Here is a 27590-nt window from a genome sequence, read left to right on the forward strand (position 1 = left end):
CTACAGAAGTATATTTGATATAAATCAATCCCCACTAAGGAAAAAAAAAAGCCCCCAAACCACCTCAGTCAGAAAACCCTTGATTTCCTTGCCAAAGAGTGAGATATGAAAGCCAATGGTAGGAATGATTTAGAACATAATCTCAGATGTAAAATATTACAGGGGAGGATGGTGGAAGATTAACAGTATTATTCCAAAAAAAAAAAGCCAACAATAAAAAAGTAGTAGAAGAAGAAACAAGTTTTCAGAAAACTGTGATAAGATGCAACTAAGTCAAATTATCCCAGTTACATGTATAGGTGAAAGTAGGAGATGAACAATAAAATTATGGAACAAATTTGATATTTTCATAGTAATCTATTTAAATTATTAGTGATGAAAAGGAAAACACCATTGTACTCTAATATCCCGTAGCCAATGAGTTATACAAGGAAATTAAAATGGCACTAAAAAAGATAAAACCAAGACTGGACCAAATACACACAGAAGAAATCCATGCTAGATGCAACACAATTTTGAAAGCATTGAGAGATCTATTTGAAGATATCTGAAAAGTGGGAACATATTAGACAAAATCATGAACAGTATTTTGACCAAAAGAGGAAATAACTTGTCAGGTATAACCAAACCAAATGCCTACTTTGTCATCTTCATGAGAATGATATACATGCAGATCATTATTCCTTAATGAAAATTTGATAAGGGAAAAGACAGGTTTTAATGAATTATTTTCTAACATAGAATACATCTTTACAGTAATATAATTCACTGAAAAGTTTAAAGAATAAAATATTGTAGTGTGTTTATTGGTTTATTGTTTTTAAAGCATGTCACTCAGTGGAAAAAAATGTAAACTAAAGTTTCCCCTCTGCCAAGGGTCGCCCACACATAAATTAATATCGCATAAGATCCATTATAGCTGCAACCAGAGATAATTTATTTCAATAATCCTTTAATTATTAACATTGTGATTTATAAACCAGGAGAAATGCTCAACAAAGGTCACTTTTCTTGTCACGAAGGATGCCCTAAGGAGAGGCAAATTGAAGGGGGATTCCTTATAGATAGTAAAGTTCTTTGATATTCCTATTTGAGGGCATTATGCAGCTTATACATTGCTACTGGGCCTCCTACAAGGACTCTAAAAAGATTTGTCTAACAATATACACTGGGAACAAACCAATGGATAAAGAATACCTATTTTCCAGATAATAGGCAGGCCATTGAGTTAACTCATCAGTACATATAATTTGAACAGATAATGATTATGGACAGTGAGTTTATTTCAGAATTGAAAAAGAGGTAGACCATGGACTAGATCACTTTTGGAAAACTATACAGTGATTTCAATAATCCCAAACTGTCTCCTGATACAAAAACCCATCTTTTCTCTCTGACATCATGATGCCATGATTCATGAAATACCTTGATCTCCAAAGAACCCAAATTATAGGTCATTCAAAGGAGGCACATAATGAGCATAAATAGGTTGATGCCCTTGAGATTATGATGGCATAAAGATTACAATCCAGGAAATTATGATCAGCAAAAGAGGTAGTTTGTTCATATAGTAAGACTGAAGGATAATAAGTAAGAAGCCCAAGAGCTGCACTGATACTCATGGGATACTTATTTTTTTAAAAATAGAGGAAGGCCTTCAAGGTGCTCAGTAGATTATCTTTGGAGGATTTGTGGGAGAACATGGATAGGAAGAACACAGAACGAGAAGGCATGAATGGGTCATCTGCATCTTTAGATGGAATGCCCACATTGATGACAGCATAGATCCATTGATGTGCTAAAAAAAACTATTCCTAAGAGAGAAGTAATAATCTCTTCATCTTGCTCCTCTGCCTCCTCAAAACTTCTCACCACACTTGGTTTGTATGCCCTTTATGCATTAGTTATAGTTTGCCTTATACTTATATTGCATCCTTCATCTAGGAGGAGTCAATGAAAGGCAATAGGGGTGAAAGATAGATAGAATGGGTTGCTCCAGAAGTTGCAGGCCCTTCCAGTTCCCATTAGCTTTGTGCTTCTTCCAAGAAATCTGTTTGACCACACAGTGATGGACTATGTTGCCCAATCAAACAGGGAACAAAATAGCAAATCACTATTCCTTGCCCAAAAGCCATGAGTAGAAGACATCAGGGACAAGGAAGTTAAGAATGTTCAGGGGTCTGTCAGAAGCCCTCTTTGCTTCTCCCTACCAAGGCCTTAGCCTGTAAAAGCCACCACCTATTCCCCATTTTCTCTCCAATGACTTTCTTTCCAGAGACAGTTCCTGCTATATTAAATAATTTTCTTGAGTGCACACATGTTTAGATCATACCTGTTAATCATGAGGGCATAGGCTAGGTGGAACGGAGAAAAATTTGGTGCAATTTTTGACTGAGGAAATTTTTATGGACATACCTGTGTTGACCGCCACTGCAGCTAGCTTTGCTCTTGGTGCTAATAAATTAGCAAATCCAATCATAGGTTTCTCCAAGCCAAGTGATACCTAAGCAGGGATAGATTATCTCTTATAGGTGGACTCTCTCATTCACCCACCCACATAACCTACATATTACAATAATTTTCATGCATATATTATATCCTAAAATAAATTATAAACTGCTTGAGGATAGGGATCTTATCATTCTCTTTATCTAACTAATTGCCTTGAACATAGTAAAAGTTTAATACATGTTTGGTAACTGAAATTGAATGGAATGTAAAGGAAATTTTTTTGATTTGATCATACTTAGGGAAGGAACTTCCAAAGGGCATTTAGTCTATCCCTGGCATTCTTAACCTGGTGTCCATGACCACCTAAGGGATCTGTGGAAAGATTTCAGGGAGATCTCTGAACTTGGATGGGAGAAAAAAATCTTAATTTCAATATAACTGGTTTCTTTTGTAATCCTTTGTATTTTATTTTACATATTTGAAAACATTGTTCTAAGAAGGAGTCTATAGGCGTCACCAGACTGCTGGAAAGATCCATGCATGATAAAAAGAAATAGTTAAGAATCCATCCTTAATCTTAAAAATCCATGTATTCCTTCAGCAAGGACTTAATGTCCATTCAAAGTGGTTTCACAGAGTCCTCTGCAACCTGTTCCTGTTTGTCTGATCTCATTAAAAACTAATGCCAATGATCTGTGATTTCATTGGTACAGCAACTCATCCTTCCTATAATTTATAGTCTTACAGACTTTTCTGAGGCCCTGGGAAGTTGAGGCAGTTGCACATGTCCACAGAACTGGTAAGTTTCAGAGGCAGGATTTGAACATAGGTATTCATGACTCTAAGTCAAGCACTCCATCCACTCCCCAATGCTGCTATCATATAAGCTTTTACAAGAAAGTATACTGATCCTTTTTCTATCTTATATTTCTAGCAACTACCCACTTCCAAAAGTACTAACTTCAAGAAAAAAAATATACTTTGATTAAGACTTTGCAAAAGGAATATAATTTTCAGACCATAAGTTTCAATTTTCAGTTCAGAAAATACGGTTTCTAGATGCACTTATCTTATTTTAAATTCTTATCAGTGTCAGGGTCTTGAAGTTATTTTTTACAATGTGCTTGCTCAAGTATGTATTAAGTATTTTCCTGCATCCCCACTTCCTATCAATTAATTCAACAAATGTCTCTTAGACAAGAATTATGTTCAAGTCATTGTTCTAGGTTTTAATATATCAATTAAAAAGAAGAAATGAGGGGCAGCCAGGTGATGCAGTGGATAGAGCTCCAGCTTTGGAGTCAGGAGGACCTAACTTCAAATCTGGCCTCAGACACTTGTCACTTACTAGCTATGTGAAACCTGGGTGAGTCATTTAATCCCAATTGCCTCACCAAAAAAAAAGAAGAAGAAATGAGATTGTTTTTAGCCCCAATACCTGATTCAGGTGTTGGAAAAGATAGATATGATTTAGGTCCCTTTCCCTAGTAAATGTGTCACAGAAAGATTAAATAGGGCTTCCCACAGCAAAGGAAGGCAAATGATGCTGTTGGCAGTACTCACTAGAGGAAGCTTAAAATACAAGAACAAAACATTTTTTGGTCAGAAAAATAAAGTCACATAACCTGTTCCCTGCCTCTGCCACTCCCCCAATCTCAGCTCACATGAAGAGATAGAACTAGTATGTGTTTCCATGCTTCTCAGGGAACCAGTGTTTGATAACATTTCATGACTAGAACTGGACCTGATTTAGCAGTGTAAATTAGTGCATGCCATCTTATCTAAGGCAAAGCATAAAACTCTTAGACAGTAGAAATAAACATATTTTTAGGTGAATGGACTGGAGGTAGTATGTTTGCCTGGATGGAAATACTTCTGTTTGGTTTCCTAGTGTTATAGAGGTAAAACAGGAGATTTGGACATGGCTAGGAGAGTGCATGGTTGGCATTGACTATGTGAGTAGATCTAATGCACCCTGAGAGTCTTCCCTGCCCAGTGTGATTTTTTTTTTTTTATTAAATGGGCCCTCCCTTGACTCACTTCTTAAAGAGGCCTATTCACTGAATGGGCATTGCATCACCTAAAGTGAGAACTTGAAAAGATCTTAGCTTAAAAAGTCCAAGGTCCTCCACTGTATCTTGGACCATCTCCAGTCATCCTGATCGATATCTGGCCACTGGAACCAAATGGCTCTGGAGAGGAAAGTAAGACTGGTGACTTTGCACAGCCCTCCCTCACTCAAATTCAATTCAGTTTCAAGTCATGTCATTATCTCCCTGATGTCATGGTCCTCTTTGAGAACGAAGGACAAACTACACAAGATCTAATGCAGTTTAATTTTATTGTTGTTTAATCATTTTCAAAGACATTGCTGACTCTTTGTTACTCCTTTGGGGGTTTTCTTGGCAAAGATATTGGAGTGGTTTGCCATTTACTTCTCCAGCTCATTTCACAGATGAGGAAACTGAGGCAGAGTTAAGTGACTTGTCCAGGATCACATAGCTAGTAAGTGTTTGAGTCCAGATTTAAACTCAGAAAGATAAGTCTTACAGATGATGAACTGAGGCAAACAAGGTTAAGTGACTTGCCCAGTGTCACACAGCTAGCTAAGTGTCTGAAGCCAGGTTTGAATTCAGAAAGATGAGTCTTCCTAACTTTAGGCTTGGGACTCTATCCACTGCACCACTTAGCTGCCCAACAATTTCTTGTAGGGTCCAATATTTCCTGTAAAGACTAGGAATCTGTGCTCAATTTTTCTTTTTATGTCTTTGTTCAGAATCACAAGGAAATTTTTCCTTTATGCCTAAGGTGATCCCTAGTTTTGTGCAAGAATCTTCATTTTGGATTAAAGGGAATGCTTCAAGTTCTGGAACTCTATTTATTGTACTTCCCAGCAGCATGATACAGTTGAAAAAAATTGGATTTTTAAGAGTCAGAGGAATTAGATTTAAATCTTGGCTTTGCTATTTATTAGCTGTATCACTTCAGTAAACATTTAACCTCCCTGGGGCTAAGTTTATTCATATGTAAAATGAGGGATTTGGTCTGGATAACTTCTTAGATCCCTTCTGGCTGTAAATTTATCATCCTCTGAATCTATGCAAACTTCGTAGACCACAGTTTTTAACGTAGAAGCAACAATAACAAAACCAATTAATGTCTTAGAATCAATGACAAATAGAACACAGGAGAAAATGATGCTCAAATCTACAGCAGAGTATGCTTTCCACTGGATTCAAAAACTTGAAGCATTCCCTTTAATCCAAAATGAAGATTCTTGCACAAAACTAGGGATCACCTTAGGCATAAAGGAAAAATTTCCTTGTGATTCTGAACAAAGACATAAAAAGAAAAATTGAGCACAGATTCCTAGTCTTTACAGGAAATATTGGACCCTACAAGAAATTGTTGGGCAGCTAAGTGGTGCAGTGGATAGAGTCCCAAACCTAAAGTTAGGAAGACTCATCTTTCTGAATTCAAACCTGGCTTCAGACACTTAGCTAGCTGTGTGACACTGGGCAAGTCACTTAACCTTGTTTGCCTCAGTTCATCATCTGTAAGATGAGCTGGAGAAGTAAATGACAAATAACTCCGGTATCTTTGCCAAGAAAACACCAAATAGGGTCACAAAAAGTCAGACAACTGAACAACAAACAAGAAGGAATTGTTGAAGATTAGTAACATAATTAGTCTTTCCTTCCTATTACCACATCCACCTTTTTCCCCCCTTCTTTCAATATTGTTGCAAATGGAAGTCTAAACAAGAAAACTATCAAAGTCCTTTTCTTTTGTAGAATTTAATTATCAAGAATAAAGACCCGCCTGAAGTTTCACTAAGTATTTAGAGGGACAAGAGAAGGGTCAAGGAAAGGGACAAAATACTGTATCTGGATGAGGTTTGAAGGACTTTCTGACAATTGTGAATTGATTAAATTTGCTGGATTAGAAATGGAAATACTAGGTCTCTTTCCTATTTCCTAAACTGTGATGAGTCTAAAATCATTCATCCAGAAGAGTCAATTGCTCCAATACTTCAATGCATTCTGGAATATTTTTTGAGGAAATAGATGCTGCAAATTTTGTGATGATAGTACCACCAACACCATTAAATCACAAACCCTTTTTTGTGTGCAGGTGACAACTGACAGAGAAAATAATCTGTAGTAACCAGGTTGCCCCACATTGGAAAGTCTTTAAGCAAAGACTGGATAACCATTTGTGTGATAAGTTGGGGATGGGTTTCTTGATTAGCTATGGATTGCTCCAGATGACTTCTTTTTTTGGGGGGAGGGGCAATAGAGGTTAAGTAACTTGCCCAGCCTGAAGACAGATTCGAACTCAGATCCTCCTAACTCCAGGGCCAGTGCTCTGTCCACTGTGCCACCTAGCTACCCTTCTGTATAACTTCTGAGGGTTCCTTCCAATTCTGGTATTCAGTGATTTTCGAACATTTGGGATATAAGTTTCTCATTGTGGTGTGGATGGATTCAAAAGGAATTGGGCAGTGGGTATGAGTATTGGATGTAAGGAAGACTAGAATTCAAATCCGCCTCAGACACTTACTAGTTATGCAATACTGGACAATTCGCTTAACCTTTGTCAGTCTCAGTTTCCTTATCTATAAAATGGAGATAATAGTTCCTACCTCACTGCATTGTGGTGATGATCAAATGTAATAACATGTGTATAGCACTTTTCAAACCTTAAAGTGCTATTTAAATGCTAGCTGTTATTAGTATTATTGTAATTCTATTAAATACTATAACTTTTTTATTTTTTAATTTTTATTCATTTTGAACTGAAATATGAAAAGACCAAAAATAGCATATTCCCATGTACACAGCAAAACATAAAAAGAGGATTCAATATAAAACCATGTATTTCCATTTCATACTGTTTACTTTTTTTGAAAAACTATGCAATAAATAATATACATGGGTTTCAAAGCTACCCTGCTTTTCTGTGTTCCCTTCCAAATTTTCTTTTGTTCTCTACCATATACTTTTTATTTTTTTCTCCCTTCCTCCCCACCTTGCCTAAGAAAAGGCTACCATTAAACACAAATATGTGCACCATAGTATATTTTGAGGGGTCATTCTGTTTTATTTTATCCCCATTAAAGTTCCTATCACAGAATCATATACAAATATATAATTTAATAATTTCTTCTCCATGAAGTAAATATGTTTGACATGACAATATCGAAAGGAATCAACCTTGTGACCCTAAAATAACCAATGGCATTTCTTTTGTGTTATTTGCCTATTAAGAAATGTATACTTTTATGGACCTTTATACTTAATACCTTAAAAAGCACATAATTGAAGCCTGTAATTTTACAAATGATGAGGAAACTGAAGTTCACAGGGGTCAAGGAACTTGCCTAACTAAAGGCTTCGCTACCAATTAGTAATGGAACCAGGAATCAAATGAACTTTTCTTACTTCATTTGCTGACACGTTGCTTTAAAACAGTGGTCTGTTTTCTCTTTTTCATGACAACAGGGACCATATATTCTTTTTCCTTTGTGTGCCCTCACATTGTCTAATTCAGTATTCTGTACACTTCTGAACTTCTTAAGAACGCTTTCTATGCTCATGCTTAGTTAGCCTTTGAAAAGAATAAGTTTACCTCTTCTGTGACTAGAAGAGAGGAGAGAGTAGACAATGATGTCAAGAAGTTTTAAAGAATTAAGGGGGAAGGGAACACCCAAAAAAAGATGTTGATAGCTTTAATCTTCTAAGTTAAGTAGGATGCTACCTCATGTAGTGTTTGTGTTACAATATAAAGAGTACTACCTTTGGAGTCACTGGACTTGAGTTCAAATCCTGCTCCTTCCTACCTGTGTGATTTTGAAAAAGTCATTCCATCTCTGTGGGCCTCAGTTTCCTCATCTGAAAAATGAGAGGGCTGGAGTAAAAGGCCTCTACATTCCCTTCCAGCTTTGTATGGATGATAATCCTATATTCATTTGTACAAGGTAATAGAAGTACAAGGTAATATAGAAAAAATATTGTCCTCTGTGAACATAGAGAAGGATTATCAAGCAGTTGCAAGAACACAGCTGAGGTTTTATATTATAAATTTGCAATTGGTGGAGCTACCTTAATTTCGTGATTATTTTTCCCCCATCAAACCCAAAACAGAAGGGAAGAAATCAAATGGCAGGAATAATTAAGGGATAAGGATTTAAGTGAGGCACAACAGAGTTCAGGGGGTAAGATCTGCTAAAGCAAAATAGTAAGATGGGAAAACATGGCTGTGGAGACATAAAGGAGAGGCAAGTGAAAAATACAACAAATGAGATGGATTGAGAGAATGAGGAAGGGTAAATGGACCCAAGTTCATTATAATAGCAACAAGGTAGATAATAGGAGGACAGGAATCAGTAATACAAGTAAGGACTAGGAGAGATGGAGGGATAGGAAGTACTACCCAGAGAATAGAATTTCCAAATTTCATTTGAATGGAACTAGTAAATGGAACTGTTAAAATTCTAGGACATATTGAGATCTAATTTATTACCATACCAGTATGTGGCTTAAATTCTTCCAATTCTAATAGTATTTGAAAGTACCCTATCGATACAAATAAAGGTCGTTTCCCTAAAACCAGTTCTCTTTGAAAGGAAAAATATTTATAATTACACATTAAAAAATAAAACCAATCATAGAACAGTGGGGAGGGAAGTATAATGTAGCCTATATTCAGAACAATATGGTATAATTGCACAGAGGTTTTTCCCCTCCTTTTAATTAAAGTGAACTAAATTTCTTTTTCGATTTTTTTACAATACCCTTTTTGAGAAAATCAGAGGTACTCACAGTGTCACAAAGTCAGGTTTGACTCTCAGTGACCTAATAAATGAATAGAATAAAAACTCTCTTTAGGATTTCAGATATTTTGTTTAGTTTCAGTGCCAGTAGTTTTTTTAATCTGGTAAAATAGCATATGTATATATTGTATCTCCTTAATTTTAAATCTAGCCTGAGCTTTGCCTTTTAGACATTCTTCCACTTTTCTAATGTCATATTTTCTTGTTTCCGATCAGCACTAGAACCTTGCAATGACCTTGTGAGACATGCAAAACCAAATCCCTAATAAAGGGAAGCTTAGCAAGGACCTACTCACTTGGCCAGAGAAGCTTGACTTTTTTTGGCTCACCCCACAGGGTTGCTACTGCCTACAATCCATGAATGTATTCATTTCAGCCTTGGCTGCTGTTTTGTTCAGGATGCCCCAAACAGTGAGTCCACTCACAGGACAGGGAATTCCATTCCAGAGCCAAGTTAGTGCCAGTACATGACTGCTAGTCTGCAGTTAGTTCTGAATCTTCCCTTGTTTCCAGCTGGAGAGTCCCCTTTTCACTGGAAGTTCTCAGTGGCTCCAGAATGTCAGTGCTTCAAACCGTTCTCTTGCCAGCAGTGGTTAAACCTGAGCTCCAAACAAAACTCAACAAAAAAACAGATGTTCAAGGGCTAAAGACCTTGGCAATCCAAAAGATTCTGTAACAAATCAGATACAGTTTCTCTACTGAAGAATTGCTCAATCATTGAGAATCCTGTCATGATATAGCCTGAATATAGCTATATTCTTAGGCTAAGTACACATAAAAATCATTTCCTACCCATTAATTCAGGCTTTGGGAGAATTATGCATATTAGGATTTTCTTTTTAATTTAAAATTCAATTAAAAATTGAAAAACAAATCCAATTATAGGTAACCCAAAGGGCAATGGAAAGATACAAGATGGGTACAAGAAGGCTGCAACATATTCATGACTTGCTCATGAGAATCATTATAAGAGACATTAGCAAGAAATAAGAGAAAAGGAGAGCAAACAGATGGACAAATAGGGATGATACTAAAAGAACCAAAAAAAAAGCTTCCAATACATCGAGAGGATTTATAGGAAAAATATAGAAAAGAGTGACACAGAAAAAGCAAAAAACTGTCCTTGCCCTCAAAGAGTTTACATTCATATGCACAGGCAACATATAGACAACATAGATATCCATATATAAGATGCATAGAAAGCACTAGAAGGATTGGGAAAGGCCTTGTGCACTCAGGCTTGAAGGAAGTCACGGATTTCAAGAAGTGGGGATGAGGAGGGAGGGGATTCCAGGCACTGGGGCTAGCCAATGAAAAGGCACAGAGATCTGACATAGAACATGTAAGGAACGGCAACTAGCCCAATATAGCTGGAGGAAAGTACAATAAAAGAACATGGGATTTATAGGAAATAACAAGTTGTAAAGACCTTTAAATACCAAACAAAGGAATTTCTATTTGATCCTAGAAGTAATAGGAAGCCACTGGAATTGATTGAGGAGCTGGGATTGCATAGTCAGACCTGTACTTCAGGAAAATTGCTTTGGCAGGTGAGTGGAGAATGCGCTGAAGTGGGACTTGAGAAAGGGAGACAAATAGTGTTGGGATAGTTTAGCTGTTGAAACTGAAAGACAGTTTGAGAATATGAGCTTTTGCATTAGAAGTGAATGTCTTGAGAGCAAGCACCATGTTTTTGACCAGTGATTATAGAAGTCTAGGTAAAAGATGATGAGGATAAGAGTCATAAAATAGCAAAGTATTTAAAACATTACATGTGTATATGTATGTTTACATATGTATCATATTTATGTAATAAATTTACATTATATTAATCTATATAATATTAACTATATATTTATATACATAATTATGCATTTATTATATTTTATCATATTTATTGTATATTTATTTTTCCTTTTCCTTTAGATAAAAAGGTTGGGGGAAGATGGGTTCATTTAGCCTATAGAATAGCAAATTGAAGGGCACTCAGTTCCGTTCTTCAAATTCCTTATTCCTCTAATGTCAGGACAAGCCAAATAGTCTGTCCTTAACTGTGGATTATAACAGCTATCTTAACCTGTGCCCTTCTTCTTCTTCCTAAAACTGGAAGCATTACTTATCACTGTGAGCCAACCCTGGCTGAACTCCTCTCTAATCCCAGAGGCAACTCCACTGACATCTCTCAACTGCCCTTAGGACATTTTATCCTGGAAAAAAAGATATTTCCATTCACAGCCTAGCATCTAGTTCATCCTCCTTCCCTTGGTGAAAAACCAAGGACATTTTCAGCTCATGCAATCATTTGTACAGTTTGAAACACCTTTCACAGATTTCCCATCATGCCTTGAAAGTTAACTCAGATCAACAGTGAAACACATAGAATTCTAGTCTGTTGAAAAGGGGTATTTCAGTGCTTATATTGTAGTGATTGATTTTACCTCATTGGGGCATTTTAGGGAAGCAATATTGCATATTGAAAAAAGTGCTTAGTTTGTTGTTGTTCAACCATTCAGTTATGTCTGACTCTTCATGACCCCATGGACCATCACACATCAGGCCCTTCTAGGACTCAGGAAAATCAGGTTCAAATCTTGCCTTTGACACTAAACTAGCTGTATGATCCTGGGAAAGTCATTTAATCTCAGTGTGCCTCAAGCAACTCTCTAGGACCTTACAACTAAGTCACAGACTGAGTTTTTATCTTTATTGGATAGAATATCCCATTCTGAAAAAAATCACAGATCTCTGGGGGGAGCAAAGGGTACATCTTCTTAGATCCCAATTCATCTCGAAAGTAACATAATATATAGTTTACTTGAATGCTGTTTTATCATCTCAGTAAGTCAACAAGCATTTTAAGTACTTAAAATGTGCCAGTATTAAGTGCATTAATGTATTAATTGTATTAGCACTGTATTAAGTGCTAAGGATACAAAGAAAAGTGGAAACATGGTGCCTGTCATCAAGAAGCACACATTCTAATGGGGGAACTCATAAACTAGAAATATCTTTCAGTTTAAAAAGCTAAACTATCCCAGCAACTTTAGAAAGGGCCATTCTATGTCCTGTATGCCTTTGTGCCTTTTATAAGATCAGATTTTGAACTGGTAGAAACCTTAGATGCCATCTTTTACAGATGAGGAAACTGAAGCATAGAGAAATTGATTTTCCTATATTCTCACAACTAGAATCCCTACAAGAGTCAGTTAAAATAGCTTCCTTATAGGCTACTGCCCTTCCATCCTCTCCAAATTACCTTGAATTTATTCTGCAAGTACATGTTTACATGATATAGCTAGGTGGCACAGTGGATAGAGTGCCAGACCTGGAGTCAGGAAGACATCTTCATGAGTTCAAATCTGGCCTCAGACACTTATTAGTTGTGTGACCCTGGGCAAGTCACTTAACCCTGTTTGCCTCAGTTCCTTATCTAAAAATGAGCAGGAGAAGGAAATAACAAACCACTCCAGTATCTTTGTCAAGAAAACCCCAAAATGGAGTCATAAAGAGTCAGACACAACTGAACGATTCAACAACAACAAAGAAATATATGTAAATGCTGTTTCTCCACTGCCACCACCCCTCCACCCACCTCACCCCCAGCAATAATATTACCTCCTTGAGGGTCAGGTCTGTTCCCTTTTGTTTTTATATCCCCCATCTAGCACAATGACCATCATACACCCAATAATTTGTGTCAACTGATTGATAGACCTGACCCTTCCGCTAACTAGCTGTGTGACTTTGGACAAATTACTTGGCTTCTATATACCTTCTTCATGGGGTTATTGGGGAGATCCAGTGACAGAATATACATGTGAAAGCATTGTGCAAACTAGTTTTATAAATTACAAAGAGCTACATAAATGACTGTTACTATTAAAAGTACCCGGGGGGAACAAAAACAAACAAAAAAAAAAAGCAGTGCCATGTTACTAAGTTCATTTCACAAATGACTGAAAATTTCTAAATAAATACCAGCACAACATAAAGAATCCCTCCACCAGGGTCCTACTCTGATTTTTCTGTTGTTCAGTCATTTCAATTATGTCTCTTTGTGACCGCATTTGGGGTTTTCTTGGCAAAGACACTGGAGTGGTTTGCCATTTCCTTCTCCAGCTCATTTTACAGATGAGAAACTGAGGCAAACAAGGTTAAGTGACTTGCCCAGGGTCACACAACTAGCAAGTGTCTGAGGTCATATTTGAACTCAAAGATAAGTCTTTCTGGCTCCAGGCTGAGCACTCTCTTGCCTTCCTACTCTGATACTTCATCTTAATATTCTTGAAGGCTATACCCACAGAGTACAATCTCTAGAAAATCTAGCCAAACTAGAAAGCCTTCAAGAACAGACCCAATGTGCAACTATGTGTCAATTATTCACAGACCCTCCTCTCTAAATACAAAGAAATTCATTGCCATGAATGGGTACCATCATTCTGGAAAGCAATTTGAACTTTTGCAAAGAAAGTAACTAAAGTGTTTGTAACCTTTAATTAAGATATATCACTACTAGGCATATTCCCCAAAGAGGTCAATGACAAAGAGCAAAGCCCCATATACACCAATATATTATAGCAGTATATTTTTTAAGCAGAGAACTAGAAACAAAGTAAATGCTCATTGATTGAGGAATGGATAAATAAATTGTGATATATGAATGAACTGGAATATTACAATATCGTAAGGTATGATGAATATGATGGATACAATAAAGATGGAAAGCCTTATATGAATTCATGCAAAATGAAATAAGCAGAACCAGGCAACCAAAAAAATGTAATGTCTACTTGCAAATGGAAAGAACAACAACAAAATCATTTTGACATAATGAGTAAGCTCAGTTCCCCAAAAGAGATGTGAAAAGACATCTCTTCCTCCTTCCTTTGTAATAGTGGGGGTTCATAGGTGTGGAACATTGCATATAACATCAGTTTTTTTATATGTTGGTTAGTTTTACTGACCTTTTTTCCTCCCCTTTTCCCCCTTCTTTATCATAAAGGATAATTCCTTAGGAGGGAGGAGAGAAAAGGATACAGCAGGAAACATAGGGGATATAAAAAGAAAATATGTCGATAAAAATATATTTTAAAACAACAACGTTCATCACTAGAGAAGAAACAAGCAAAGGAATGTTTTAGCCACAGCAAGTCTAAAAAGAAAAGAAAAGAAAAGAGAAAAAGATTGTGATTCTTGTCAGCAGAGGGAGTACCTACACCAAGAAAACTACAGCTCCTTAAGGTTTTAAAGTATTTTGACTACACTCTATTTTCTTCCCTCTGGAAGGTTAAAAAAAAAGTGTTAACATTCAGCACTGATTTTTTATTAGAATCATTTGTAGTATGTTGACTTAGAGGAAAGAAATCATGGAAATCTGGAAAACCAGAATTTATAGTAGAGTTAGAAAGACCAGAATTCAAGTTTTGCTTTTAACAACTGCCTGCTACGTGACACTCACCCTCTCAGCACTCCTAGGCAATTCTCCAAGACTCCAAGCTACAGAATCCATGTCAATCTGTCTCAGTAAAGGGAGTTTTCTCTACAGGAACTCCCTATCCCATAGTTCTAGTTTTCTTTTTCTTTCCTCCTCCTCCTCCTCTCCCACCCCAAAAAATTGAGAAACTAGCACCCTGGAATTGCATCTGACTTTCCATTACCTGAAGCCCAGATTTTGATCTTTTAATTCAATTCAGTATTCGTTTATTTACTGGCACTTTACTAGAAGATAATAAGACAGAAGCAAAGGAAGGAGAGTTTTGAAGAGATTGCTAACAATGCCAAATGCTGCAGAGAGATCAAGGAGGTTGATGTTTTATGGGAAAACCTTGGATTTAAAAGCAAGTAGGATTTGCAGGCAGGTAGTGCAGTTGATACCTCATTGGGCCTGGAGTCAGGAAGATCTGAGTTCAAATCCAGTCTCAGACACTTACATTGTGACCCTGGGCAAGTTACTTAACTTTGTTCACCTCAGTTTTCTCACCCGTAAAACAAGTTGGAGAAGGAAATGGCAGAAACACAACACTACCTTTCCCAAGAAAACCTTAAATGAGGTCACAAAGAGTCAGACACATATGCACAACAAAGGGTTGTCAAAATGAAAAATGATGCAATCTGGGCCCTGAATGAGTTTAAAATCAAATAAAGGCATATGACATATATACAAATAACAATAATACAAAGTAGAATTTGAAAAAGGCAAAAGAAGTATTTAGACAAAGTACTATAATGAATATGAGGAAAGAAAGCTCACTGTCAGCTCAGTGGCAAGGGGACAATGGTGATCAGGGAAATTTTCCCAAAGAGAAAACACTGGACTTAAAGCCTTAAAGGAAGAGCCTCAAAGGAAGAGACAGGTTCCAAGAGGTAAAATAAGAAGGGAATATGTTCCACATATAGGAGCTGGCACACATGAGTGAACAGAGATACAGGAGGTCAGGACAAGATCAGAAAAAATAGTGAGTAGTCCAATTTGGCAGGAACATAGAATTCATGAGGGCCAGTACAATATGACAATGCTGGAAAGAGATGTTGGAGAAATATTGTGGAGTCCCTTAAATCACAGGTTAGGTTGACATTTTATGGATTAGCCAGTGGAGAGCAATTGGAAAGTTGTTGGGTTGTTTATTTTTTAAGTAGTAGGGATATCAATGACTTAAATAATCAATAATTATTCATTAAATGCTTACTATGTGTTGGGTAATATCAAAACTGTTCATTAGGAAGATTATTTCAGGGCATAAAGAATAAATTAGAGAAGCAAAATACTAGAAACCAGGAGAACAATTAGGCAGGAAATATTATAGTTTAGCAGAAAAAATTGTAGGTTAATCCATAGATTTGAGATTCACCTGAATAGAAGTAATAATTAAAGAACCTTTTATAGATTCAAGCACTGATCGTCTTCTACTACCCAATAAAGAAGGCCATCACTGAGGTTCAAAGTGAAGAAAGTAATCTAAATAGAAAACAAAACAAAAAAAAAGAAAACAAAAAAAGTCCAACAAACATTTATTAAGCACCTACTACTTACAAGATATTGTGTTAGTTGCTAGGGATATAAAGATAAAAATGTCTAAAAGATTATATTTTCTTGGAGGGAGAGGACATAAACACAGGTAAGTACAACATAAGGTAAGAAGTGAAGTTGACAAAGAAGAGATCAAACACAATGCTCCACAAATATTTGAGAAGGGAGTACAGGATTCTAATGGCTGAGAAGAGGGTTTTTGGAAGGTTACTTAAAGGCCCTGGCCTACCATTAAAGGAAAACAAGGATTCCAGAAGGCAGTGTTCAGGAAGAATGAGTGAATTTCAGGTATGGCAGATGGCTTATGTGAATGCATGGAAGTGGAAGATGAACATGTCAAGTGTAAAGAAATAGTTTTTTTGTTTTTTTTTTTAATTTTTATTTATTTATTTTAAGAAATAGTTCTCCAATTTAGCTACAACATAGAGTGAATGAAATGGAGTACTGTGAAATAAAGTTGGAAAGATAGGGAGGACTGGATTTTGAAGGACCTTAAAATCCAGGTTTCTGGCTTGAATTTAATTCTGCAGGTAATAGGGAGCACAGGGAAGGTGTTTTAGTTCAGTAGTGATGTGGTTAAGTTATGTCTTAGCAAGATTCAGCAAATGTATGAAGGCTGGATTGCTGAAGGGCTAGTTGAGAAGCAGAGAGGCGAAATAGGAAACTATCAAAACAGCACAAGCTGGTGGTGACACGAACTTGAACCTACATGGCAGCCCTGGAAATAGAGAGAAAGGGATGAATGCAAGAAATGTTATAGAGTAGTTGTGTCAATCAAATAGAAGTGGGTCCCTTCAGGCTGCATATTGACTTAGAAAAACCACAAATTAACATTATCTATATTGTATTATATTTTTATTTATTTTATTAAAAATTTCCAATTACATATTAATTAGGTTCTGGCCCCACCAGGAAATTTTGCAGGCATGAACACTCGGTGGGGAAGGGTGGGGGGAATTTGACACCTGTGCTGCATGGGATTAATGGAATTTACAATTAATTGGATGGGGGGACAGAGTATAAAAAGAAGGAAGAAATAAAGGTACAACAGATTTGGGTGATGATGGTGCCCAAAACAAAAGTATAGACATTTAGAAGAGGGGCACGTATAAGAGACATATTGAGTTTGAGGTACTGCTACTATATTCAGACACAGAAATTCGACAATAATTACAAGGGAAGGACTGGGATTCAGGAGAAAGGTTCAGGCTGCATATTAGATTGGGGGGGGGGTCATCTGTGTAGAGGTGATAACTGAACCCATGGAAGCCAAGGAATAGATTGTAGAAAGAGAAGATAGGAAGATTAGTAACAGCCTTAGGGACACCTGTGTTTAAATGGGAGGAGATGGAAATTCATAAATGTCTGGGAGGGGGGAAGGAGGAATGGAGAGAATGCCAATATAAACTTTCCAATTATCTATTGGATCTATTAGGCCATTAAGCATTGTTGTTCAGTCATTTTTCAATCATGTCTGACTCTTCATGATCCCATTTGGGATTTTCTTGAAAAGATACTAGAGTAATTTGCTGTTTCCATCTCCAGCTCATTTTACAGATAAGGAAACTGAGCCAAATGGGATTAAGTGACTTGCCCAGGATCACATAGTTAGTATTTGTTTGAGGCTAGATTTGAACTCAGGAAGTTGAGTCTTCCTGACTCCAGGCCCAGACTTAGCACTCTTTCCACTGAGTCACCTAGCTGCTCTCAGGCCATTAAGCATGCATGTATCTAATTCTGACTGTTGCACTTAAACCCTAATAATAAATGAGAACACTAATGTAATAATACTCAAAATGATGGTTTCCAAAGGATAATCTCATATAGAATGCAGTCTATACATACCAAAAACTAAAAAGGAAGTTAATTTTCAACATGAAATGGCTTAGAGAAAAAAAGTCAGCAAAGACTTAAAATAATTTTCTTCCTACTCCTTTCCCTCTAAGAATTTCCGCAAAATTTTGCCATGAGATGCCAAAAAAACTAGCCACAATATACTTGGAATCTTTGTATCTTCAAACATATGAAAGATTCCTTTATGTTAATGGTCTCTAGTCAACTAGATTGAAATGTTCTTTCCCCTGACAGGATAGTTGGCATCCAGTGGGAATAGTAATGGTACTCTTTGGAGTGATATTTGAAAGTCTATTTTACAAATCTACTGTGTCATATTATTTCATTTGGGTAATGAAAAAATAAGGCTGTATATAGTCACTCATGTACAAGCACATATTTGTTATCTGAGTAAAACATAGAATTGTTCAATTAAGCCACCCCTTCAATAAAGCACCACATTTTAAGTCAAAGAACCAGGAATCTTTTCAAAAGGATTTTCTGGTTCCCTTGAATATGAGAGGCATAACAATCTTTCAGTGATTAAGTGATTAATGTATCACTTTTCATTCCCAAGTATAAATATTTGTTCAAAGTCTATTTCTGGGATTTTGGAAAGAAAGGAAAACCAAGAAAGAGTAAGCAACCTGAGGCTTAATCTGTGGTTCAAATTTCATGCAAATGACTAGAAGAACAGATTTCCACAATTCAAAGATAGAGTGAGTGATTCTCTTCATGTGAGAAGGGTATATAAAGAGAAAATTAATTTTGTCATTCAGAAGTTCAGGAAGCATCTATCTCAAGTGATTTCACTAGACAGCTAACCTTTCCATATAGTTGGGAGTTACGCCCCACCCAATCTGGAAAATCTGCATAAAATTTTTTGGCCCTTCCTTCATACCAGAGAAGTCTGAATTTTTTCTTTTTCTCTTATGGTGTGTTTATAGTACCTCACTGTAAAATTGGGGTTCAGTATTTGCTCATGGGCTCTGTGTCATCTGCCGACCTTCATGTGTCATTGGTGGCTTCGGCAAAACTCCTCCAAAATTCCCATGTAATTTCTTATGCCAACCAGGAATACATCAAAACTATGATGGGGAAAATCGCAATGTGGAAGAGATAACTGTAGTTGAGGAACTAGTAGCTGCCACAAAATGCTAATTTCACAACCAGGAAATTTGTAGAGCTTAGATGTCTTACTCTTAATATAGTAAAGTACGGAAGGGATTAAGAAAAGATTCAGTATTGCATCTTCAATGAGGTGCTCATATGACTATATCTGAATGTTACATGTATGTGAACATGAGGTAGTACGGTATGCAGGAAAATCAGAAGGTCTGGGTTCAGATATGGCCTTTGCCATTTACTACCTGTGTGACTTTAGATAAGTCTTTGGACTTCTTTCCTCATAAAAAAAAATGAGGAAGTTAGACCAGATTGCCTTAAAAGTCCCTTCCAGTTCTAAATCTATGATTCTATGAGCATCTCTATGAATGTGACTGTCCCAGTATGCATGAACACAAAGTATCCACCTATTTCTGAACAAATGTTTTTCTAGAATATATGGTCACATGCTATTGTGTAGTGTGCATTTGAATGTGGCTATTCATATGTGTGTACATCTGTATATAGTGGCCATGTGTGCATTAAAACATCTGCATGGAGGTAGCTAGGTGGCAAAGTGGATAGAGCACAGGCCCTGGAGTCAGGAGGACCTGAGTTCAAATCCAGCCTCAGACACATAACGCTCACTAGCTGTGTGACCCTGGGCAAGTCACTTAATCCCAATTGGCTCATATAAAAAAACCCCACAAAAACAAAAAGTCTGTATGAAGGAGCATACTCTGGTGGAAAGAGTGCTGAATTTGGAATCCAAGATTAGGGGTTTAAATCTCAGCTCTACCATTTATTCTCTTTGGACCTTGGGAGAGGTCATTTCTACTCTGTGGGTCTCAGCTTCCTCCTCTGTATAATGAAGGGGTTGGACATATGCCCTCTAAATCTATGATCCTCTGATCCTAACTGATCACAAATAGTGACCTTCGGTGAAGGTCATTGAATCATGGAATGTTCTGACTTCCTGGTTCTTCAACATATTTGACTGGAGCTATTAAATATAAGAACCAACAACCTTACAATAATTCCCATCTCCATATTAGAGCACAATTCAGTTCATGTTCATAATAAAAACTGTACCATTCAAAAAAAAGTCTAAATTGTATTTAAAACACTCTACTTAAGCAAGCTGGGAAATATGCAACAAATTTTATAAACCTTTCCAACCCTAATGGTTAAAATATAAACTTGTCTAATTGCTTGTCCACATGACAACTCTTCTCTGGGAAGTGTGTTCATTTCTTTCAACTAATCTCCATGTGCAGGGCTTCAGATCTCCCATCACTCCAGTCACCATCCCTCAAGCTTGTCAATGTCCCTTCTAAAATGTGGTGATTCGGATATGCAGTATGTAGCATTCAGGCGGAATGCAGCGACACAGTCATTTCCCTCTTGCTTTTGTATCTTATTTATTTATTTAATATTTTAGGTAGTTCATTTTAATTTAATCTATTGTTTAAAATTTATTTAAGAGAAAAATACATTCTTGAGCATTTTGTGTCCAAACTATTTGAAGAAAAAATCTCATATATTTTTTGAAATATGTTATAATTAATTAAAAAAGAGAACAGGACTTCATTTATTAATCATCTTTGGGGAATGAATAAAATTTCCAGATAAGTGAAATATATCAAATATTTCATATTAATCATTTTGAGTGGATTTTTTTGGGGAGGAAGGGTTGTCAAACCTGGGTTTTCATTTTCATTTCATGGAAAGAAAGAGAGAGAGAATCAACAAACCGACATACTAAAACCAAGAACATAATATGAAATTATCAGAATTAAGGGAGAAATAGAAAACAATTGAGTAAATAAATAAAATCAAGATCTGTTTTTTAAAAGACCAGTAATAATTAACTACTAGCAAACGTATTCAATAGTAGAGAAGAAAAAAGAAATTACCAAAGTAAAAAATGAGAAGGGGAATATCACAATGAACGGAAGAGAAAGAAAGAAATTGTCAAATACTATTATGCATGGGATATAGAAGAAGAATACAGACAACGCCGGGAAGACTTGAGTTCAGCTCTCCTCTTAAAACATGTGTGATGCTGAGCAAGTTACTTAACCTTTCAGGGTTCTAAGCAACTGTCTAAGACTCTAAATTGGATGCCACCATACATTGGTTTCCTCACCCAGGAATTTCATAAAATAGTGAAATCCAAGGTCCAGGCCCTGTCCTGATCTCTATCCTTCTCCTATGTAGATGAACAAAACTGAGACAATAAAAAAGGATGGATATTTACAAACATATAAAATACTCAAAAGGAAGAAAAAGAAATCAATAACTAAATAGAGCTGTATGAGAAAGAGAAATTGAACAGTGCTATTAATGAACTGTCATGTGAAATGAGAGACAGCAGTAAATATAAGAGAGAGACATAGGTAATAAGACATAAGAGACACAAGAGAGACATAATAGATATAAGCTGGCCTTGGAATCAGGAAGATCTAGGTTCAAGATCTACATCTAAAACCAACTGTATCACCTTGGACAAATCACTTAATTTCTGAATGCCCCTAGGCAACTCTCTTAAGACTGTAAATTGCAGAGAAATTACAATCTGTGGTAATTGAGGCAGTTTCCCCATGAGAAGTTTCCTATGCCAATGGAATCTCAGATCCAGGCCAAAAAAAAAAAAAAACCACTGGGACTGGATGGATTCACAAGGGAATCCTATCAAACATTTAAAGACTGAGAATCCCTATGCTATTTAAGTATTTTCTAAGGTGGGGGGAAAAAAGAAAGGCATGCTATACAACTTTCTACGAGACAAATCTCCTAATTCCAAATTTTGTAACAATAAAGCAAAAGTGCTCTTACAAATTATGAAATCTATGAGTAATGGAAGGCACAAATTAGAAGAATCTGTGACCTCCAAAATCTTCTCTAGGGCAAAACTGGAAAAGAAGGAGAAGATGACCAAGGAATAGGAAATCAGAATGAGGCTCAAGAGTTGTGTCATTTGTTCTTAACAGGATGTTACTCTTTACAGCAAACAATGATTACATTATCAAGAACGAAGTGAGGCACTGTTCAGGGACTTCAGAGGAAATACATGTTTATTCTGTTTCCCACAGAGGTCATTTTCTTATTAAGCAGCCACCTTTTCTCAGGAAACCATGGCTGGGCCTATAATATAAGGGGACTCTCCATTCAGTCTGGTGCTCTTCAATGAATATGTTAAGGTCCAATAAATATATCTACTGGCAGAATGCACCACTGTGTCATTGCCTGAAAACTTGACATGAGTCACAATTTCTATGTGTTCTGTTTGCATAGATTACCTCTGTATCAGGAAAATTAAACAGTATGGTCAGTGAAGTATAAAGAACTTGAGGTAGTCTTATTTTTTGCGAGTAGTTTGTTTTAGATAATGTAGTATTCTACCCCCCCCATCCCAGACCAGAGGTGTGGAACCTGTGGCCTCAAGGCTACATGTGGCCCTTTCGGTCCTCAGGTGTGGCCCTTTGACTGAATCCAAACTTCACAACAAATTTGAGATTTGTTCTATAAAGTTAGAATTCAATCACAGGGCCACACCTGAGGACCTAAAGGGCCACATGTGGCCTCAAGGCTGCAGGTTCCCCACCCCTGCCCTAGACCATCTATACACATATCCCTACTCATCCTCCACTCTGAGCTCATTTACCAAATAGGGAAGAATGCTGGGAGCTTCTAGATAGATACTCAAGAATTCAGCACATGTTGTATAAGCATAAGCATGCCTTTGTATCTAAGAAAATGTATCCATCTTTGTAATGATTAACATACAAAGCAGAGATAAAATTTAGAAAGAAAAGAGAGAACAAGTCCTGGAAGGATCCTCCCTCAAAAATCTTGAACTTGTCCCCTTTATCATACCCATGATTTCAACCCCATATATGTGCCCCAAGACCACGTTTACCATACTGGTATGGGAGAGGGGGAGAGGAAAAATGAGGGAGGAAAAAAAAAGTGAAGGAAAAAAAAGGTAAAAAGTTAACAGGAACAATGAGAAGGGCTTCTAGGAGGAGTTTGCACATGATCAGAAAAGAATGAACAGAATTAAAGCCACAAAAATAACTGTAGGAAACCAAATACAGCATCTCATAGTCAACCTTGACTAACAATTAGTATGTCTTCTGTATGCAGGATCTAAGGGATAAAAAGATGAAAAACAGCAGTGATTTCTGCCCTCAATGAACTTACAGCCTAAAAGAGAGAGATATCTGCACGACTAACAAAAACAAATTAGGATGTGGTTAAATGCGTGAGAGGTCAGAATAACTTGAAATCTTCAAGCTAGTTGGTAGGACCCAGGGAAGGCTTTGTTTCATGAAAGAGGTGGCAGCTGAACTAAACCTTGAAATAAAAGGACTTTGTAAAAACTCTGTAAGAACTGGAATAAGTTTTCTAAATCTTCAAGAACATGAAATGTGAATGGCATGCATAACCTTGTTTTAACTCTTTACGTTAAGTTTACCTATTTTTCTTTTTGTTGAAATGAAATACCTAAAAACTATTTAATCTAGCAAGTAGTTTATGTCTTGAATGGAGACTGTCATAGTGATGTATTTTCATAAAGTGGAACCAAACTTGAGAGAGAGAGAGAGAGGACTTTGCCAGGTAGAGATATGAGGGGAATCCATTCTAAGTATGAGTGATTGGGTACCTGTATGAACTAAGTAATGATAGGGCAGGAAAAGATTGGAAATGGGATGTAGAGTGTGTGCATGGCAGAAGTGTAAAATAAGGATAGAAAGATAGGTTAGAGATTGTGGATTGCGGAATGAGAAGGCTCTTGAACACCAGGCTAAGAGTTTGTGTCTTAGTTGGTAAACAAAAGGGAATCATTGAGGGTACTGAGCAGGAAAGTAAGTCAGATGTAGTTTATTAGCAGTGTAAAGGATTAGAAGAGCATGACAAAATAATATAGATTATTACAACAATCTAAGTGTGAGGTAATGAGACTCTCAATTAGGGCTATAGCAGTGGGAATGAAAAAGTGGAAAAAAGATATGAGAGATATTTTGCAAATAGAAGTGATAGGACTTTGTATCTGAATAGATGCAGAGAGTTAAGAGAGAGAAAAAGGTCATGGATAACTCAAAGGTTTCAGACCTGGCAATTGGGAGAGGAGTGATACCATTGAATTAACTTAAATAGGGAAGTTAGGAGGAAGGACATATTTGGGGATGGGGGAAGCAGAACAATGAGTTCAATTTTAGGCCTATTGAATTTGAGCAACTACTTGAAAACGTAGGACTGGAGTTCAGAGGATAAATAGGACTACTGAAATCGATCTGGGAATGATCCAAATAGGGCAGATAATTAAAGCCATGGAAGTAGATGAGATTGCCAAGTCAAAAAAGATAAGAAGGCCCAAAGTGGAGACTTAAGGACACCCAAACTTGTGAAGTAGAATGAGGAAGAGCCATCGAGGGAGAGAAAAGCAAAAAAGATCAGCCAAAGAGGTAGAAGGAGATCAGCGCAGTATCATGGAAATCAAGGAGAACACCAAAGAGGAGTTGGTTAGCAGTGTCAGATGCTGCAGACATGTCAAAGCAGAGGAGCATTAACAAAGGGCACTAGATCTGAGAACTTCAGAAGCAGCCAGCTTGGTCAACTTGCTCTCCAAGGTAATCAGTGCTGCCACTCATCTTCATCTTTGCATGCTCCTGTGCGCTTTAAACTGGCACTTTAAACTCCTGCATTAGGACCCAGGGATTCTAACTGGTGAATATTCATCATGGGTATCAAGACCCACCAAGATATTTCCTGAACAACTTTGTGCCATGCCTCCTCTGCTTCCATGTGGCTTTCCTAATCTAGCTCTGAGAATTGTAATCATATTAACAATGCCAAAACATTCCTCCCTGGCCACCATTCCCCAATATGCGTCGTATTCCCTTGATAAAATATAAGTTCCTTGAGGGAATGGACCACCTTGCATGCTTCCATTGGATCCCCAGCAATTAGCACAGGGCCTAGCACGTAGTAAGTATCTTAATGTTTTTTCATTCCATCCATTGGTTACCTCAGAGAGAACAGTTGTGGTGGAGTGATGGGTATAAAAGTCAACTGGAGTTTATTAAGTAGGAAGATGATACGATCAGTCCTGGATTTTAGGGAAATTAATTTAGAGGCTGAATGGAGGATGGATTGGAGTAGAGAAAGACTTGAGGAAGGCAGAGACAGAGCCTGCCCAGCATGGTGGCAGTTTCAGAGGACAGAAGGGAGTGTATTCGAGAGTTGTTGCAAAAGTGAAATTGACAGCGCTTAGCAGCAGATTGGATCTAAAGAGGTGAAAGATAGTGAGAAATGAAGAATGACACCTCGGTTGTGAACCAGAGGGCCTGGAAGGATGGTGTTTCTTTCTACAGCAATTGGGAAGGTAGGAGGTGGAGGAAGGGTTAAGGGGGAAAGATGATGAGTTTGGTTTGGGGACATGTTGAGGTTAAGATGTCTACTAGAAATCCAGTTTGACATGTGTGAAAGGCGGCTGGAGATACCGAATTGGAGATCAGCAGAGAGGTTAGGGAAAGATAGGTAGATTTGAGAATCATTAGCATAGAAATGTAATTAAATCCATGGGAGCTGAGGAGATCACCAAGTGAGGTAGTATAGAAGTTATATAATCCAAAGTACCAAATAATCTAGTTAATAAGCTCAAGTTATTATAGTGACCTGTGATTTCTCTCTTACGGGAACTCCTTTCATCAATGCAAACAAATGATTCTTCTGTAATTTAGAGCAGCAGAGAATTCCCTGGGGCACTGATAGGATAAATGATTTTCCCATGGTCGCATGGCTAACTAACAGGACTTAAAACCTTTAAGGTCTACCCTTAATGCATGTAGCACATCTTAGGAAGTTGTCTTTCCTTTTATAAAGTGACAATGAAAATCAACTGGGATTCTGCTATAGATTTCATTCAAAAGATTTTTAGATGAGAAGCTCTTATGCCAGGCATTTGACTGGCACAGTGTGTGGTACATTGTAATTTTTTGGTTGTTCAGTTGTGTCTGACTCTTCATGACCCCATGGACTATAGCACGCCAATACTGTCCATTGGTTTTTTGTTGGTTTGTTTGGCAAAATCCTGGAGTGGTCTGTCATTTCCTTCTCCAGTGGATTAAGGGAAACAGGTTAAATGACTTGTGCCCAGGGTCACACAGTTAGCAAGTCACTGAGGCTGATTTGAGCTCAGGTCTTCCTGACTCCAGATCCAGCACTCTATCCACTGAACCACTTAGCTGACTCTGTGTAGTACACAGTAAGTGCTTAATAAATACCTAGTCATTGATTCTGTGTAGAATTTTCCCACCATCTATTGAAGTCTGAATTTGGTGAATTGAGGATGTAATATGAGTCACCTTTTCAGGTTCCCTTCCCTAAGCCTATAGCCTCCTGTGTTGCTGGAATGGGGTATCTTTTGCTCTTTTGAAGTAGTTTTAATTGTGTAACATTTTAAACAGTAATCCCAGAGACCCCAAGGCTGAGAGTGCATTTTCAAAAACTATATAACTTAATGAGTGTTCATAGCTCCTCAGGGCAGCCTATTTAAGAGATGGGGAAATGGGCTTAGAAGTAAATGTTTTGTTCAAATGAAGAGGCAGGAAGAAAATCTACTAACAACAATCTTTCTATCCCTAGAAATTTAAATCCTATTTATAGTCACAGTCACCACTCACAGAGAATGAAGGAGATGGCCCTAAAGCTAGATGAAAGAATGAATAAGGGAATTAATTAATTAGTGAGAGCTTCCACTTTTGTGTTAGGAAGGACTCTAGTTTGAATATCCCAGAAAGGTCTGCCTTCTGTTCATAGGATTTGGAGCTAGAAGAAATGCCAAACTCCTTATTTTATAGGTGAGGAAACTGAGTTTGAGAGAGGAGAAGTAATTTGTCCAAGGTCACTCAGGTATTAGTTGGCAGAACTGGGATTTAAACCCTAGTTTTCTGCCTCCAAATGCATTGCTACTCTATTTAGACCTGTGTTTTCCCCAATAATTTAGGTTTCTTCCAGTGGCACAGCAGTGTGTTATTAAAATTCATTCAAAACTATCAAAGGAGTTTGCATATTAATATCACTGAACTCTCTGAGACTTTTCTTGGTCTATCTTACTTTCAATCTTCAGCATCTGTAATTTAATATTCCAGTATCTAAATCATTCATAATATTCATTCCTCCTAAATTATAAAAATAAATTCTTAATGGAAAACACTAATGATTGACAGTCAGCAGACTTTTTAAAAACAAACTTTCAGAAACTATATCTAGTTCTTTTTTTGTTACAGAGTAAAGAAAGATAGCATGTGTTTATAGGTATGATATTCTTTG

General features: G+C 37.0%; 1 protein-coding gene across 1 annotated transcript in view; it reads right to left on the minus strand.

The window, feature by feature from the left end:
• ROS1 (ROS proto-oncogene 1, receptor tyrosine kinase) overlaps positions 1–27590 on the minus strand; it is a 130493-nt gene that overhangs the window by 68119 nt on the left and 34784 nt on the right. Inside the window, 8 exon segments of the mRNA XM_027848575.1 lie at positions 5695–5781; positions 6274–6284; positions 6359–6386; positions 6389–6506; positions 6508–6570; positions 16161–16241; positions 22344–22410; positions 22412–22567. Coding sequence (XP_027704376.1) covers positions 5695–5781; positions 6274–6284; positions 6359–6386; positions 6389–6506; positions 6508–6570; positions 16161–16241; positions 22344–22410; positions 22412–22567 — 611 coding nt within the window.

This window comes from Vombatus ursinus, unplaced genomic scaffold (assembly GCF_900497805.2).
Source record: "Vombatus ursinus unplaced genomic scaffold, bare-nosed wombat genome assembly UNPS02006779.1, whole genome shotgun sequence".
NCBI classification, from domain to species: Eukaryota; Metazoa; Chordata; class Mammalia; order Diprotodontia; family Vombatidae; genus Vombatus; species Vombatus ursinus.